At 48.6% G+C, this 18,044-nt stretch overlaps 2 protein-coding genes across 3 annotated transcripts in view; one reads left to right on the forward strand and one right to left on the reverse strand.

Moving 5' to 3' along the window:
• Positions 1–5,242, forward strand: part of ZCCHC14 (zinc finger CCHC-type containing 14) — a 52,159-nt gene extending 46,917 nt beyond the window's left edge. The window contains exon 13 of the mRNA XM_027466672.3: positions 961–5,242. Coding sequence (XP_027322473.1) covers positions 961–1,016 — 56 coding nt within the window. The 3' untranslated portion in view covers positions 1,017–5,242. The remainder of the gene's footprint in view (positions 1–960) is intronic.
• Positions 5,243–5,765: 523 nt separating this feature from the next.
• Positions 5,766–14,178, reverse strand: MAP1LC3B (microtubule associated protein 1 light chain 3 beta). Of its 2 annotated transcripts, none has more exons than XM_027466673.3 (4): positions 14,020–14,178; positions 11,783–11,838; positions 9,370–9,476; positions 5,766–7,560 (listed from the first exon to the last, which is right to left on the reverse strand). In XM_027466673.3, exons 1-4 carry the CDS (start codon positions 14,057–14,059, stop codon positions 7,386–7,388), a joined length of 378 nt encoding a protein of 125 aa, XP_027322474.1. In that variant the 5' UTR covers positions 14,060–14,178; the 3' UTR covers positions 5,766–7,385. The 2 variants fall into 2 exon arrangements, with proteins under 2 accessions (XP_027322474.1, XP_071899970.1); XM_072043869.1 differs by lacking the exon at positions 14,020–14,178 and adding an exon at positions 12,511–12,547.
• Between the last annotated feature and the right edge of the window lie 3,866 nt (positions 14,179–18,044).

Raw genomic sequence — 18,044 nt, forward strand, 5'->3', positions numbered from 1 at the left:
AGGTGGCAGCAGAACTGTTGGTGCTGCTTGCACCTTGTAATCCAGGTCATTTGGGTTAGAATCGCAGGTTCCCCAGCAAGTTGACAAACTGAACATCTCTGTTTCCTCTTTCCCTTCTTCCCAAAGCAGTTAGATAAATGAAATGTTCAGATCCTTTGGAAAGATCTCCTGTAGGAGTTTGCAGCTCTATTTATTCTGCATAGCCTGTTGCTTACGTGGTTCTCCTGCAGAGGTTTGAAATCCTTAATTCTGGGTGAGAAGCAACTGAGAGAGGAATGTTAATTTACCAAGAGCACTTTGCAGCCCCATTTTTCTTTGTTCTTTTGGTTGGCTCGTTGTTTTGAAAGCATTTGCATGTGGTACAAACTTAAACATGAACTTTGACTGGAGCAAACAGCACCGAAGTGCTCCATTTTACATCATGCAAACGTCCATAGCAAACGTCTGTATTAGTTTTTATACGGTGCAGGCAAGACCTCAAATATTTGATCATTATAAATTAACAAGTGGCTGATTTTGAGGCAGCAATTAGCAGCAGTGCGAAAATGTAAATAATGAATGGAGTTTCTGGGTCTAATATTTTGATAATGGCTGGTGGGGAAGAAGTGACACTGACTCAGGCAATCCAAACTGAGAGAACTTCAGAGACGTGGTCTGCTGTCTTTCAAAGCTGCATTTCATTGAATTGACCAGATTTAAACTATTTTTGCCATCCAAACTAATTTTTGCCAGCCCTAAAACTGCACCTAGGCCAGAGAGTTTTACTGTGTAAAGCTGTGCTTTGAAATTCATTTCTGTTGGTTGGATGTTAGTCTTTTCTGCAGCTTCAAAGGGGTGCTGCAAACTGGCGTTACGCTGTAATATTGCGTTAAAAGTCTAATGAGAAGCAGGTTCTTTTAGAAAGTTCTGAGATGTAACTGGTTTGAAAAGTGCCTAATCTTTCTGTTTCCTCTCCCCCAGGTACTTTTAGGCTGAAATACGCTCCTCCCTCTGAAAGTCTGGACTCCACAGACTGACATTTTATCTGGCAAGAAAATACTGTAAGCCATGGAGATAAAAGGAGACTGAAACACAAAACTGAGACGTCCAGTTGCTGTTAAGCTTAATGTATTTTTTAATCCAAAGGTGCTTTACTTTATTAGACTAGGTAGAAAATCTAGCTTAGGGGTGCATCGAACCCATATTTGATTGCCAAATTCATGCTTGGATCTTGCTGTTGGAACTTCTGACCACGTGTCATAGGACCGATGCGTACTGGATGGATGGTGGAGCTGGCCAGCTGCATTTTCTGTTGCAAGTACAACATCCTATGTACTTTTTTTGCTGGAGAATGTTGCCATACGTGGACTTTCTGAGGTGAAACGTCAAAATCCAGGGCAGCTACATTCTGAAGTGGAAGCTGGAGGCGGAAGGTAGGAGTGGCCGTTCGCCAGAAGGACTTTGGCACCCCTGGGCTAGGTAAAATGTCTACTTTTTTTCAAAAGTGATCAGGCACTAATCTCTGGGATTTTTAAGGATTGCACTACAGAAGAATGTAAAACTCTTCAAGCTTTCTGCACTTTTAGCAGACAGTGTCACTCTGAGACCAGTGCAAGAGGCAAAGAAGTTCCAACTTTTAAAAATTGGCACCAGCAGGCTATGTGGCTTACACTACACGATACAAATCTGAAGTAAGTCTCTCCTTCCCCTTCCAAAAGAACACACGCAGCAGTTTGGGTTCCTTCTGGAAACAAACTTGTACTTCATTGTCTCACTTATTGCCAGGTAGTGCTGGGTTCCCAGCAGTGGAATAAGCTTAGTTTCCAAGGGTCCAAGTCCCAGAGACTCCAGAGTCATAAAGGCTTCAAGGATATTTTCCTGTCATACACAAAACAACCTTTACGTCCTGTTACTGTATATAGGTCTCTTTCACAGAAACCTTATTATTCTGCTTTTGTAAATGAATTTTAAACCATCCTAAAAAAAAAAAAAAAAAGAAAAAAAAAGGAACTCTGGCCGCAGAGTTTGTAAGCTTTTGCTTTACTTTATATAAAACAAAACCTTTGACTCCTACCCCGAGGCTTTTGCTACAGGATTCAGAAGTGGTAGAAGTCAAACATGTAAAAGGTAGTAAACTTCATTATTATCAAGACTTTGAAGGATTTATTGTCAGCCTCCTTCGTTGCAATAGATTGTAGATGACTAGCTTTGGTGTTAACTACTTAGCGTACATAATTTGTGGGTGACAAATCTAAATTAGGACTTGAGAGGAAGCCAAACAAATCCTGAACTGCTAATTTGAAACAGTTTGGTCCTGTCTTGTTGAAAGGAGATACTAATCCTCGTGGCTCACCCGCGGAATCTGACACCATTAAATGGGTGAGGCCTTCTCTTGAAAATGTCTGACAGAGAGATATTTGCATCCTGTAATTTGGAAGACACCTTTAAAGTCTGAAGCCTTGTTTACACCTGGAGGTATTCCTCACACCAGGTCACAGCAGGATGAGTAGTATCCGTGTAGTATCCGTGGTGGTGCAGGGGACTTTCGCTGCTGAGCGAGGGAAGCCCCGTCCGTGCAGAGCTGCTCAGAGATCGGCCCGTAGCGAGGAAAGAGCCGTGTGAGGGGGCTGACAGCCGAGACTTTCCTGGAGCCCATCAGTAGGGAAGATGTTCATGGCCACCCCCAGTCCTGCTCTCTGAGCAAGGACCGAGGAGGCGAGCGATGTTAGCGGGGCCAGGGTGAGCAATGAGCATCCCCAGAGGATGGCAAAAACCCGAGCTCAGCCCAGCTGCCTGCAGCTCGTACCGCTTTTGGCTTCACGGAAACCAAAGTCTCAATTTGCTTAACGTTTGGTTAAAAAAAAAAAAAAAGCTATTTCTTATTCCTATGCAATGAAAACGAACCAGATTTGTGTGTTCTCAGCCCAGCTCACACTACACGCAGTGCCGCGCACGCCACGGGGATGCTTCTCTTGGCTCTGCCTGCTTCTCGAGGTTACCTGCAGCGGAACGAGCAGCCTTCAGACCTACAACACTAAAGTGATGAAAACTGACAATGCAATTTACTTTGCCTTAATGAGCTTGAGACAATGGTAGGAACAATCTGTCATACTGTATTGCGCTGAGGGAAACGTGCAGTTTTCACTGACAATGTTTACTATTTCCAGCTTTGAGGGTCTCTCCAGTGGCCTGGAACATGTGCTGAAAGCCAAACCTTAACATTTTTTTCACTTTTTTAAAAACAATATTTTAAAACGGAATTGTATTTAAATAATCTGTGTTTCAACACACGTGCAAGTGTTAAAATCCCTCTCAAAACAGCAAAAATCAACAGCAAAAAATGAAAATATTTTCTGTACCGGTTGCATTTTGTTTTAATGCCCAAGGCTGGGAACATAGTCTTGTCTAATACTCATCACAGAGTTGAAACCATAACAAAAGGACTGTAAAACTGAACTTCTATCCAGCAAACTGTTTCATTCCTATCTTCAGAGCTTTCTTTGGGATTGTTTCCTTTGTGTAAAGTTAAGGCTGATGTTTCTTAAAGTGGCTTACGTGTACTTTTAGGTAACGTTTTGAAATGGTGAAGTCTGATTTTTAGAGTACGTTCAAATTCAGAAGTCTTGAGTACCTTAAAGCAACGTGAGTGTGATAGAGAAATGTTAGACGAGCCAGCACCAGTTAACGAGCCTTCCCTAAACCACAGCGAGTTGTGGCTTCCGATCTGCTGGCAAACGCTGTCCGCTTTGTACCAAGAACAACCAAAGTTGGTAAGTCTGAACAGAGCACTTTAGTTCCATAAAATAATCCTTAATCTGTTTTTAAGAGGCCCAAGTCCATCTCCCCACCCCATGCCCCGAAAAGTACGGCAGCTCATTTTAGAGTAGTAGTTCCAGCTTCACTGGCTCAAAGAATCCAGTTCTTAAAACCTATTTTTATATATTGAAAGATGGAGATTTCAAAGTATGCTATTTATTCCTATCTTTGTCCTGAAAGTATAAAAAGAAGTAGTTCTCAAAATGGATTTCACTGTGGAATAGAAATGATTTTAAGAGTAAGGCGGAAGGGAATCCCGAGTCCTCTCCCCGCAGGGGCACAGAGAAGTTGGTGATGAGTCTTCCCTCCGGGGCAGCGAGGGACTTGCCGTGCATTTTCAGATGTTTTCCTTTGGGGAGTGTTGGTGATGGAAAGAATCGAAATAGAATGGTATTTCCAGCAGACTCCTTGCACTGGCAGTCTCCAAGTTAAGCATTAATAAATACGTCATGTCCAATGCTGAGCAGTGGGAGAGCGAAGGAGGAGGACTCATTTTAGCAAGCAAGGTATGGATCAGATTTTCCATAACATTTGTACTTCAAACAACACGTCACACTTTGCTTTTTGTGAAACATTTTCAACAGTCTGCATACCAGGGTCATTAAATCTTAGCAAATTACGTGGCAGATGTCCAGTAGAGGTCTAACACTTTGAGCTTCATTCTCCCAAATTCAGTTCCATGCTAATTCTCGCTGGCAAGCTTCAGGGGGAAGGTACTCAAAAAAAAAAAACAAAAAAACAACCCCATAGTGAGTGGTATTTGGCATAGCAACACTCCTTCCCGAAATGAACATGACATCACCCAGAACCCTGCCTGCGGGTGAGCTGGCTATTTTTGGTGTCATCAGAGCCAAAGAAAGTTTACTGGAGGTCATGGACTGAGCGCTGGGGATTCGCGATAGCCCTGTCGGGCGCGGTGGATGCAGGCAGATCGGGACCGAAGCCGAGGTAACGGAGCAGCGGCAAGAGTCGAGGAACTTTTGCTGGTTGAGGCCACGGGAACCCCAACCACCCCCCGCCCCCTCGATCTGTGCGATAAACCCTTGGAACTACCTGTTTGCTCTCTGAAATTCTCCTGACATAAGCAAGGAACGTGTTGGTACCGATGCAGAAAGCCAATCCTGTGTGTTTTCAAGTGCAGATTAACAGCTTCTCTTGGACATAACTTTCCACTAGGAATGAAGGAAACTCCTGCTCCCATTTGAGCCATTTCTTTTACTTCGGTCAATTCTAGTATTACAAATTGTGCATGTAACTTTATAAATATTTTAAATAGTTTTGTAAATATTTAATATTCAGCTAATTTGATTTTGAATTGTAAATGTCAAGTATTCTGGTATTGGGATTTTTATGTTTTATTATACTTTGTTAAAAGTAAAATTGTACATTTTTAGAATGTTTTTATCTGAGTAAATTTAATGTATGGAAAATAAAGAGTTAAACAGAATCCCTCCTTTTTTTTTTTTTTTTTTTTCTTTTCCTTTAAACGGGCTTCATCTCTTTGGGGGCTCCTCCGGCTTGGCAGCTACCAGGGTCTTTTTTTATTCCATTAACTTCTGCTGTCTCTCCGCCCCCAGACATCTGGCTGTGAAGCACAAACCCATGACAGCGCTCGCGGAGTTGATGCAGAGAAGCCAAGATCCTCGGAAGCGTTTGCGTTTGGCCAGATGAGGGAGATGGGGAAGAGCAGAAACAAACGCTGGGGGAATGGAAACGCCCCCGTGCAGCCTCTCCCCCTTCCCCAACCGCTTTACGGGGTCGTTCCACCTGCAGTGCCTCCTTCCAGAGGGTGCAAACTCCCTGGGTTGTTACAGGTTTCTGTGTTAAAAGGCTTCAGGATGAGTGTGAGCATTGTCAGCAGGACCCAGGGTAAGTCCTGTGCATCCCTAAACGGGCAGAATTACACCTCTGCCCTTCCCAGCAGGCAGATTTTGGAGAAAGCTGACTACAAATAACCACGCAAGGCATGATGAAGTTGGGATGTAATCCATCCATATCAGCACTGTATTAATTTTAAAAAAGCAACATTTGTACAGGAATATCAGTCAATCACGTTGTAATTACAAGTATGGTTGTCAGTTATGAGTTAAACAATTTCTTACACAAACAGAACTAAACATAGAACAAGCTGCATTTAAAAGTTTACGCCGGAATAAAAACACAAAGAACATTAAAAAATTTGAAGTAAGCATCGTGACCAAGATTCATGCAAAGAGGTGTAGGTAGGTACAAATTGTACACCTTATTGAGCTAGAGTGCCAAGACGCAGTAGTATTGCTTCTTTTTCCCCCCTTATAGTAAGTTAGCTTCCAGTAACAGATGTAGTTAGTTCACAGACACAGAATATACACGAGTAATCGCATCCTGCTACACTTCACTTGACAACAACCTAGAGGAAAAACACAGGTCCTACCAGATACCTTTCCTCTGCACAGGCTGCCTCCCCGCTCAGGGCAAGGAGCGACACCAAGCTTTGCCAAACCCCATGCAAGCGGCAGGAGACGTCAGCGATGGTAAGAAATAAACTCATTTGTTCGTCAAATCTCGACAGCAACTCCTGGACGTCAAAAAAAAAAATAAAATGCTGCTAGGAGCAGATCTCCCTGACCCCGCCGGCGGTAACATGCAAAAGAAGTGACAGAATGGCTGGGCAGCAAGGGGTCGTCCTTCCAGTAGCACAGCTGAGTCCAGTGCCGGGCTGCAGGGTGTAAAGCAGCCGCGAGCGTTGCGGGCGCTGCCCGTGCTGGCTCCCTCGGCTCCCTGCTCCCCGCACGCTCTGCGGGGCGAGGGAATGGCTTCTTTTGGAAGCAAGCCCCTAGGGACATACAGTGTCTCACACAGGCATTGGAACTTCATAGCAGACTGGAGTTTATTTCAACGTTACCTGTCCAGGTGGGTGTTGTATTTTTGTTTTGTTTTTTTTTACAGTTAACACTTCCTAAAACTACAATAAAGCTGTGGTGTTTGGTATGAGTTATTTCAGAAACTGGCACCGTTTCCTAAGTCGGCAGTGCCACAAGAACGGGAGACAAAAAGAGTTGTGCTCCCCCAGCTCACCCCAAGCGCTTGCCTTAACGCGCTGCAGCACTGACACCAACCTCATCGAGCTGCAGAAGACAAAGCTTTGGAACGTTATAACATAACTCGCTCTCATTAGAAGCCTTCCCATTTAAAAAAAAAAAGAAAATATATTTATATAGCTTTACGGAATCACGGGGAGATTCTCCAGAAAACTGTCACACGCAACACTTTAGCTCCTCACTGGTGCCTGTTTGCTTGTTAAAGTCAATCGAGTGTCCCTTTCTTTGCAATTGTCACATGCACAATTGGGTTCCATTCATAGAGTCCAGAAATGTAAATGTGCCTGTGTGGAATATTACAGCAGGTTTCAAAGCTGGAGGTGCTCGTCTGTACTGTTTAATAGTCACAAACAAGGCAAGGGAAGATAAGACACCTGCTAAAGCAAGACTATGCTAAGGTACTGAGAGCGGAGGTGACATCCGTTTCTTTCCCTGGGGTGTGTGTGGGGAGGAGTGGGGGTGACGGCCGAGTTTAAACCAGGATCCTAGGCCAGAAGCCGCTTGCGTGTCCTAAACAGAAGGTTGCGCTCCGAAAGTCTCCTGAGAGGCGTACACCATGTAGAGGAAGCCGTCCTCGTCCTTCTCGCTCTCGTACACCTCGGATATGGGCGTGGAGACGCTCACCATGCTGTGTCCGTTCACCAGCAGGAAGAACGCCTGGTTGGAGTTCAGCTGCAGGCGTCGCCTGTGAGGGGGAGGCCGGGGGAAAGGGGGTGCAGAGAGGTGGTTAGGTGTTCCCACGCAGGCGGGCAGAGCCAGCAGGGCCAAAACAAAGCCCCCCGCTGACAGCCTTAGGGTGTCCCCACCCAGAGCTGCCCTGCCCTCACCGAATTCATTCCGTTCCCACCCCAGAGCTCTGTTAAATTCACCTACCCGTGAAATTCACACACATCCTGTGACAGAAATCCTTACTGCACCACAGCAGGAGGGCAGCAGAGGATCAGGGAGAGGTGCTCCCTGCCAGCACGGCGCTGGGGCAGCAGCAGCAGCAGCCCCATGCGCCCAGCAAACACGCACAGCCCGCGGGACAGGCGGCTTGCTGCTTCCTCGCTGGCACCCCGCTGGAAATACAACCCCAGGCTGACCTTGGGGATGCAGGCACACGCTGGGGGCAGGGCGGGCAGGGCCTGAGCCTCTTAAACTCGCTCTGTCAGAGCTCTGTTTAACCTTTGAAGCGTCTCGCTCCCCCCAGGAGGAGAAGCACAGGAAGGGCAGCGAGCGACAGCTTTCCAGGCTGCGTGACACAGCTGACACCTGCCCCGTCCGTCCTGAGACACGGCAGTTCTGCTGAACCTCCTACTGAAATCAGGCTCGCCGAGGGGCTGAGCAAGCAATAGAAACTCAGATATGTGGAAGTGCAACCAAGGAAATAAGAACTGCAGATGAGCGGGGCTGCCCCGCCAAGGAGCAGTTACCTGTGGGAAGGACAGGCCCACGCGGCTCGCTGGCTGTGCTCCAGGCAAGGGGCTGGCTGGGGAGCAAGTCCAGCCAGCGCTAAGTCAGCCATCCACAAAGCCAGAGGAAAAAGGAGGGGAGAATCCTGCACCTCGCTGACAAACCTCTGGCCTGGGGCCTTCATTAGAACTCCTTCGTTAGAACTCCTACATCCAAAGCCTTATCTCACTTTGTAACCCATTCAAGAGCCGGGATTTGCTGGAGGCAGTTTCTGTGGAAGCCTGCAAGGCAGGAGCTGTTTGGCCACGTGGGCCAGCAGTCAGTTTTTACAGCTCATGTCCTGAAAGAACCTGCTACACCGTGACCAATGCAAAGCAAACGCTGGTTCGCTGCTCGCTTCCGAGTTTACCACTTGAGGACTTGCGCTAACCAAACACTCCCTGACACCACGCCAGGAGAACCGCACTGTGCTAGCAGAATTTCTGACCGCACAATTTCTCCTCAAGGCTTATTCCCCCTCTGCCTTTTCTTGTAAGCAGCGTGGGGCCAGTCTGTGCAAACAGCTGGGCCACCATGACACCAGTTTGAACAGGGGCTTTTTGGGCCTGAACTCTGTCACTGAGGGAAACCTCGCTTCACACTCAGAGGATGCCAACATCAACCCTAAGCAGCAGCTCGGAGCCCTGGCAGCGAGCCCAAACTCCCCCTGCAGTGTGGGAAGAGGCAGGCACTCCAGAGGGCGACTCCCAGGCAGAACACCGAGAAGGCAGCCCAAAATAGGTGAGCAGGAAGCACTGGGGCCCTGGAGCAGAAGCACCCAGGTCAGACAGGGGTTGACAGCCCCAGAATCCCTCCTGCAGCGCTGGGCAGCAGTTATTTCTCTCCAAAGCAAGCTTAACAGCTCAATTCTTTTCAGAGTTTTCCCCCAGCAATGCCAAAGGAATCACACCTTCCCAGGAATTTGTCCTGGTGGTGGTACAAGCACTTGTTTTGGTAATTTTTCTGTTTACAGGGTTCCCAAATTCACACACCAGATGGGGAATTAACAGAATCACCACCTTCATGTGACGCAACGAACACCAAAGCCGCAGCATACTACCTGATAATTTTGATTAGCTCGCTCATGTTGACATGATCCGGCACCAGGAACTTGGTCTTATCCAGAACTGGAAGCTGCTTCTCCCCCTTGTACCGTTCAATGATCACCTGGAGAGAAACAAGAAAGGAGCAGATGTGAAAGGCAGAAACAGTGCTGGCTCCCTTCACTTCCACCCCCCTGTTAAACACAGCAAAGTAACGTGATGCTGGTTAGATTCCACTTCACTTCACTTGTAAATGCAACATCTTAAACCCAAAAAGGCAAAGTGACAATTATTGTCACCTGCACCTCTCATTCTGTCTGCACGAGACCTTCCATGGTGTCTCCAAGGCGTGAAACAAAGCCACTTTTGCAGGGTATAAAGCCTCACAGAAGATAATTTCCTCCTCGTAATCTCAAGGCTCAGGAGCCAGTAATTCTGTCAGGGCTGCTATGGAGTAACTACTTAATTCATGAGGAAATCGCAGATTTGCCAATTTAAGCAGCACCCTGCCCAGCAACGGCACACGGCTCTTGCTTTTAAGGAATGAGCTCAGAATTCACGCACCCCCCTTCCCACAGCTGTGGGGATTTTGTTGCTTTTAAATCGAGGGCAGCTACGTGACACCATTCCCTTGGATCGCTCCCATGCTCACGGGGTCTGGCTGTGGTGATATTCCAAAGCTGCACAGGTGAAGAGACATCGAGCCAATTTCATTACCTCAGGGAGAAGGCTTTCTGACATCGGTTTAAATAAATACTGCCTACTTCTGGAAAAATATTCCCTGTTTTTAATGGGGTAGACCAGGAACAACGGATTATTTCCAACAGCAGAATGGAAGATGGGAACAGCACAGGAGCAATTTACCTTCTAGCATGGCACTGCCATCCTAACTCACCCAGAACTGCTACTGATAACGCAGCAGTGACCCAAGCTAGAACACGACTGGCAACCAGAACAAGCCCCCGGGGACCCCAAGCAGGCTCGTGCCACGGCTGCCGGCACGCATCACTGCCTCCCAAGCAAGTAGCTTAGGAACCTCCGAATTTTTCCTAGTAGTATCTCCACGGCTGACCTAAAATGAGAGGTTTGCTGTAAATCAGTGGCTTTCCGTGTGCGGTCACAGAGCTGGGGGACTATGGCTGAGCGATCTCTGAAAGGTGGATGAAAAAGTAATTTTCTGTCAGAAAGGAGATTGCTGCGAAAGGGCCTTTTGGGAAGGCTGCAGATTGCAGAAAAGTCAGAAAATCTCTGCTATAAAGTATTAACTGGTCCCCACGCCCAGCAGCAAGGCAAAAACAGCAGCCGTGGCTTAAAGATGAAGCAGCTTCAGGTTAAAGCGAAGCCGAAAACTTTTCAAGTTTATTTCACGTGGAGGCAGCAGCCACTTGTGAAAACCCTCGCGCTGGAACTGCTGCTTGCCAGCGGTTTGTTCCCTCCGAGGGGAAATTCTGTCACCATCAGCCCTCAGCACCGAGAACCAAAGGTGAAGGCACCCGATTGACACCTTTGCTCTGCCTCCCAAGATCTCCGAAACCCTTCCCAGTGCCACCAAAAGGCCAGCTTGTTGTTTTTTGTCACGCCAAGCCCCCCAGTCGCAAAGAACTCATCAGCAATACATCACAAAGCCCTTTGCTGCTATGGTTAACGGTGTTCTTGGGGCTTTAGGCAAAGCACTGCCAGCAGGTCGGGAGAGGTGATGCTGCCCCGCTGATCACGGGGGCTGTGCCCCTTCCAACCTCAACCAGCCTGTGATCCTGTGGTCCCTGCCTTTTGCTTCCTAGGATGCTTTATTTGCATTTCTAACCTTGAGGATGCCATAAATGAAAGAAAATAAAAAGATTAAGCAGCATTTGGAGCTGACCAGGTAAGGAAAAGTGAGAAGGTGAGGGCCCCCAAACTGAGGTGACCCAACAGTAGATGGAGAGGGTTGCAAACACACAGCACTCCTGCAGACCTCCAAGCAAAGGCTCATTGCTCTGCAGGCGTTTCAGTCTTTTTCACTACAGATTTATGATGAAAGCCACATCAGTCTCTGAACCACTATGCATTTTTCTCCATCAGCCTGTGCAGACTCTTCTTTCAGGGAAGAAAAATACATCCACTTCTGAGATAAGACGAGCTGAACGCTCTGGAGAATCTCAGAGCTCGCTCTGGGCGTGGCTTTCTTTGAAACTGCAACAGGCAGCACAGGAAAGCTCCATTTCCTCCAGTCCCCAGCCAGCACCTTGCTGTAGCGTGCTGCCTGATGGTTACTAGCCTGAGAATGCTTCTGAAATCCAGGCCAAACAACCCTGAGCAGCCAAATGGTAATTTGGACATATCAGGACAGCTCTTTTACAGGTTTCTAACCAGGAAAATAGAAAAACAAAACAAAACAAACAAACAACAAAAAATAAGGTCAGAAATTGAAGTGGCAGGAATGAGACTTACCGGTATTTTGGTAGGATGCTGCTCTCGAATCAGCCGTACATCTTCAACTCTTTGCTCTGGAAGAGATCAAAAAAGAAAAAAGCTGTTCAAATATCCACATTTAATGTTGTCATTAATTTTTCTCAAGCACTGAAGAGAGGACCTGCGAGTTAATAAAGGCCACAGAAGTAAAATCAGGAAAAGCAGTTTTCAAACGGCACAGCACCATTGAGAGCCAAAAACTCTCCTTTGACAGGTGACACTTTGCTCTTTATCCCGAGGTGTCACCAACTGCACGCACGCTGGCTGGGTCTCCTAGAAAGCATTACAGGACACGGATCCCCCCCACACCTCTCGTTTTCTGCCCACTAATGCAGCCACAATCCCATAAATTTATGGCATCGGGTTACACCACCCAAGCTAATGACTACATATCCTGTGTTATTTCTGCAAGATCCCAGAAGAGGAAGTTGTCAACAATTAAAATTTGAGACCTAAGCCTCGCTGAAGCTGGGCAGCATCAGCTTACCCGGCAGGCTCTAGTATTACCCAATTACAGTTTTCTGTTTTGATTATGCTGCCCGCATTGTTGCAGAAGCCGTTGGTGGATTCGTGTGTACCTAGACGTTTCGCTGCTATCTGTGCCAGTTTTCGGGATAAAGTTCACCTCCCCTCAGACATAAATATCATGGCACAGATATTATAAACCGGGCTAAAGTACAACCGGGAGCCAAAGTAAACAGACGCACTTGCTTTCAGAGGCGGTTGCATCTGCTTCCACCCTACTTTCAGATTCGGTGAACTCAAATGTTAACCTCTGCAGTTCTTTTCGGAGCGCTGGGGCTTTCCAGGCCGTCTTCTAAACATCTCAGAGGGTGACGGTGTGGTGTTGCATCACAGGCTGACCACAGCTAGGGAGAGGTGCTGCTCACGGGAGAGGAAGCACGGTGGCATGCTGCCGGCCCCGTCTCCCCGCTCTCCATCAGCCCACATTAACTCCGTGTGCCTTTCACGAGCCCGGCGAGGAAATGCAACTCACGTGAATCACGGTTTGAGGCTGGGCGTGAATCAAGCAGAACTCAGGCAACCAGTATGCGAAGCCTTCAGCAGGCCGAGGAGGCTCCAGAGCCATCCCCAAGCACCTCCCGCTGCTCCGGGCCCTATGCACCAAAGCAACTTCAAGGCTCCACACCTCAGAGCCCGAGCCACGCACGCCACAGAGCAGCATTAATACTCAAAGGGCAGGACAGTAGCTAATTAAAGTCCTCTTGAAAGATGAAAATAACCAGCAGCACAGGAGACACGTGGAGGGAACGAGCCCAGCCACCAAGGCAGCTGGCAGAGAGGAGCCGGGCTGACTTGTCAGCCAAAACAGGTTCGTCGTGGCGATGTTATCCAGCACAGCTCCTTGAAGCAGGGCAGGCACAAGCCCAGAGCCAGGCAAATCGCTGAGATTATTGTACACGGTGTGTTCAAACCCAGGCTTCGGTCAGCCTCAGATAAACACAGTTCTCTGACGACATTAGTTGCAGTGGCAACTGCTTGGCTGCCATCCTAGTTGAACTTAATACCTGCAGCAGAGGCTGTTGACAGGGTCGAGACCAGTTTTGGAAGACTCCAAGAGCAAGGGGCAGCTGAAACACGGGCTCGGCTACACCAAAACCCCGCCGGCTTCAAGGCAGGGAGCAGCTTACGTTGAGCAGAACAACAAAGGCGAGGGTGGGGAGGCCAGAAAGCTGTCTTAAGCAGCTTGGCTCCAAGCAGAAAGGAAATAAGGAAGGGAAAACCTGCAGCAAGGCCTTTTATCCATTCCGGTTCACGGAGGGGTGGGTGCCCGGCCGTGTTTCAGGCCACCGAGCTCCCCCGGGTGCTGGCAGCGCCCTGTCAGGGCTGTCCTTCCCAGCAAGGCGCTAATCTCCTTGCCCCAGCCAGCGTTACGCAGCTCTTTTCGACGCCTCGCTCCTTCCACCTCAGGCCGCCCGGAGCACCAGGCTCCGGCTCAGCCCCGGCTCCTCAGGCCGAGACCCCCCCGGGGGCCGGGGGCTCCCCTCACGAAGATGGCGGCAGGCCCGGGGGGGCTCCCCCAGCACCCCACGATACCCCCTCGACCCCCCAAAAGCCCGATCCCCGCGGGCCCGGCTCCCCCCGCCTCGCTCTCCCCATCCCTCATCCCGGCCCCTCCGCAGCTCCGAGGCTGTGGGGGCCGCTCGTTGTGCTCCCCCCCCCCGCCTTGCGCCTCGCTTCCCCCCGGGGCTCACCGAAGGTGCGGCGCTGCTTGAAGCTCTTCTCCGAGGGCATGGCGGCGGCTCGGCCTCCGGCCCGGCGGCGGCTCCTGCACGGCAGCGGCGGCGGCGGCCAACTGCGAGTGGCGGCGCCCGCCCCTCACCGCCGCCCCCAGCGCCTCGGCCGTCAGCTGATGGCGGCGTCACGGCCGGGGCGGGCGCTGCCGGCAGCCGGGGAGCCGCCGCCGCCATCCCGAGTGTGGCGCCGCCCGCCCACGGCCCCGCGCTGCGAGGTGGAGGGGGGCCCGAGGCCGCCCGACATGTTGGGGCTGAGGGGCTGTGCCCCCCCTCTGGGACGCCTCAGAGCGCTTCGCTGTGTTGTGCCTCAGTGATATTGCTATGGGCACCTCAGAACGCCCTGCTGGGTTGTTCCTTGGTGATACGCTGCCATGGCTGCCTCGGAACGCGCCATGTTGTGCCTCAGAGACACTTTGCTGTGGCTGCCTCAGAGCGCCCTGCCTTGTTTCCCTCATGGACACACCGCCATGGCCACCTCAAGGTGCCCCACCATGGCTGCCTCAGAGCACCCTGCCATGTTCCCCCTCAGAGACACCTGGCCATGTTGTTCCTCAGCGACACGCTGCCATGGCCGACTTAGAGCACCCTGACCTGTTCCCTGTCAGAGATGTCCTGCCATGGCCGCCTCAGAACAGACCAACATGTTGTACCTGGGACACTTCACCATAGCTGCCTCAGAGCACCCTGCCTTGTTTCCCTCAGAGACACACTGCCATGGCCACCTCAGAACATCCAGCCATGTTGTTCCTCAGCGACACATTGCCATGGCTGCCTCAGAGCACCCTGCCATGTTCCCTGTCAGAGACACCCGCCATGGCTGCCTCAGAGTGCCCCACCATGTTCTTCTGTGACACCCCACCATGGCCGCCTCAGAGTGCCCCATGTTGTTCCTCAGCAACACACCACCATGTCCCCCTTCAGCTACACCCCGCCATGGCTGCCTCAGTGTCCCTTCATGTCCCTCTTCAGCGACGACCCGCCATGGCCACCTCATGGTGTCCCTCCACATCCCCTCCCAGCAACACGCAGCTGCAGTCCCCTCAGAAGCAATCAGCACTGTTTGTTTATCAAGGTAAGCACAGCATTTGCTTTCTCACAGCCTTCAGCAATCTCTCCCGATGGTCGTTGCCTTTAAAAGATCATCGAGAGAGCCTTGCAGGGACATGGGTCGTCTCTGGCGGCAGCGAGGGTGTTGGGTTTGTTAAAAACACGGCAAAGGAGGCGTTCAGTGCTTTGCCCTCTCCGTGTCCTTTCCACCTGCTCCCTTTCCTCTGTCTGCAACCCAAAACATGAGCTCTCAAGACACTTGACCTCCGTGCAGAGGTACAAGTTCAGTGATTTGCCCTCAGCTTGCCACCAGCACGCACAGTCATGAGGATGAAGAAGGTTTCTGTAAAAAATTGAGACTAAAAAATTTAGAGGCAGGTGTTTGAGTCCGCTTTCAAGCCTGCAGCCCAGTCACATGCTATTTGTCAGGAATTGATCAGATCGCAAACAATTTTAGTTGCAAGCCAAGTTTACTAGTGATCATCCTGCAGACACCGCGTCTTGATTAAAAATGCCCAACTGTTTCCTCCTTTAGCAGCTTTCTGACACAAGCTGTTGGCTGTAGACTTTCAGCTGCCTTTCCTTCCCCTTCTCTCACATATGTTCGAGGCACTGTGTTTTGAAATATAGGAGTGATTTTGCAGCAATAGTACTACACAGTCACACTGTACAATCCAACTTGTGCTGCTGAAGGTACCGAGAGCTGCAGCCGGCAGCATCCTTACCAAAACATGGGTACAGGGAGAAAAACTGGTTTCCAACCAGCATATGAGCAGAGATGCTCAGGGTTTCTACTTTTGTTGGAGTGGAACAATACACTGGAGTGACAGTGATGTTGTGCTCACGCTCTGGAATGAGGGTTTGTTACCTAATTTTATGATTCAGGGTCAAACATTTCCTGTGCCTAGCTAATTATAGGATGAGGCCATGAAAGAAATGACTAACTAAGGGAAAAGAAAACAGCCCGAAGGTGTGTGAATGCTCACATCAGTGTCCAGAGACAGCAGGTGAGACATAATGGATGACTGTCAGAAATCTGATACATCCAAAACAATCCCAAATTTCTGTTTTGAAAGAAGTTTATTCTTTCTTAATTAAATTTCTGCCTTTAAAAAACTTATTCTTTGGCAAGGACACCCCACCATGCTCTCAGAACTGATACATCTCAGGGACTGCTGCACTCTGTGACTGCAGACAGGTGGATGAGCACTGAAGAAACCACTCGGTGTTTTTGCTGAGGTGTCCAGGTGAGTCCCGGAGGCAGGCTGAACAATACCGAGTACTATGTGTCACGCGGTTTTCATCCATGCTACCAACTGTTAGTAGGGCTGCAGCTCAGACTGAAAGCATCCATATGGTGCTTAGGAAGAGCCACAATCAGAGTATCTGCTGACAGGCTGGGCTATCACATGTTCAGCTCATGAATAATCTGCAGAGACTGTGAGAAGGGAAACTTAGATCCACACTGCGACTTGCTTGACCTTTCCTTCTTCATCGCAGCCGTAGCCTATGTCTGCATGTCGACAGCACAGACAGCTGGCGAGTCTGGATTTGAGAAAAGTGTTAGGCGCAGTTGGAACGACAGCATGGACATAGCTCTTGGGACAAGCTCTGCCTAAGCACAATTCGACAATGAGAAAATGTTGCTTTTGAGCTGCAGTTGCTTCAAATTTGGTGACTACACTGGAGCAGAGCCCTTTAAAAATCTAGCCAACAGAGCATTTTTATTATTGTCTTAGTACACTTTACAAAGCATTTAGTCTGACGACGAGGAGATGTAGCTGCAAGCAGACATTATATAGTCTTCAAATATGCAAAAGGTTGCTGCAAAGCAAGAGGGAATTAGCTGTTCTCTGCATGCAGTGAGTCTAGGACAAGAAATAATGAGCTTATGTCTTGGGAAAGGCGATATGAGTTAGGCACTGGGTTAGGGTAAGAATAGTTGAGCACCAGAACAAATTGCCTAGGAAAGCAAAGGAATAGTCAGACATTAAAAAAAATAGATTAGTAAGACATCTATTTTGAACAGCTTAGGGAGAATTGATCTCATCTTTGGGAGAGGGCTGGAGTAAATGATCTCTTACGCTACCTGTCAGCCCTATTTTCTCATGAAGCAAGAGATGTGATTTGCCCAGACTTACAAAGCAGGTCAAAATGCAAGCTGGGTTTGGATTCTAGCTCTGATCCTCCTGTTTGCATCCTATCCAGCAGGCTATACTGAATTTTCAGGCTGAAATACAAAAAGTCAGGCTTTTCCAACTGTTAAATATTCAAGATTTTTTTTTTTTCTGTTATTAAAAAAGCAGTATGAATGGTGGCTCTCTCTTTGAACCCGAGCTGATATTTACAGTGTTTCCCTGGGGTAAAAATCCCACTTACCCCTAGATCCAGAGAGAACTGAGTTTCCATATCAGCTGCTTCCCAACAAAATGAATGTATTTCACAATCAGAATTACAAAACATCCCCTCATTTCTCTGGTAAAACAGTACTGAAAAGGCTTTTTATAGTGTGTAGACGAAGCTATTCCTCTGCAGTGCTACACCCTTTCTGGAAGAAAGCACTTTAGTGTCTAGGGCTGTTAGCTCAGCAGCTGTCAGTAGTATTAAATTCACCAGACATATGGAGAAAGACCACATAAAATAAAAGGAAGGACACTGTGCTGAGAGGAACTTGCATTCTCACCTGAATCAAAATGCCTTCCCTCAGGTACTTTCACATTAATTGTATTTATTGGTCTAGCTCAGCTAAAGATCAGCGTGAGACTTTTTTTTAATACAATATGCAACTGTTACCCAGCTACTAAGGGAGATTTTCAGACAGAATTGGATCGAATTGTTCGCAGTGACTTAAAATAACTCCTCTCGATCTTAAATTTGTCTTATGACGGTGACTATTTTCCATTAAAACAATCCTAACCTTCAAGTTTCTCTGTGAA

Source organism: Anas platyrhynchos, chromosome 12, assembly GCF_047663525.1.
Source record: "Anas platyrhynchos isolate ZD024472 breed Pekin duck chromosome 12, IASCAAS_PekinDuck_T2T, whole genome shotgun sequence".
In the NCBI taxonomy this organism is placed as follows: Eukaryota; Metazoa; Chordata; class Aves; order Anseriformes; family Anatidae; genus Anas; species Anas platyrhynchos.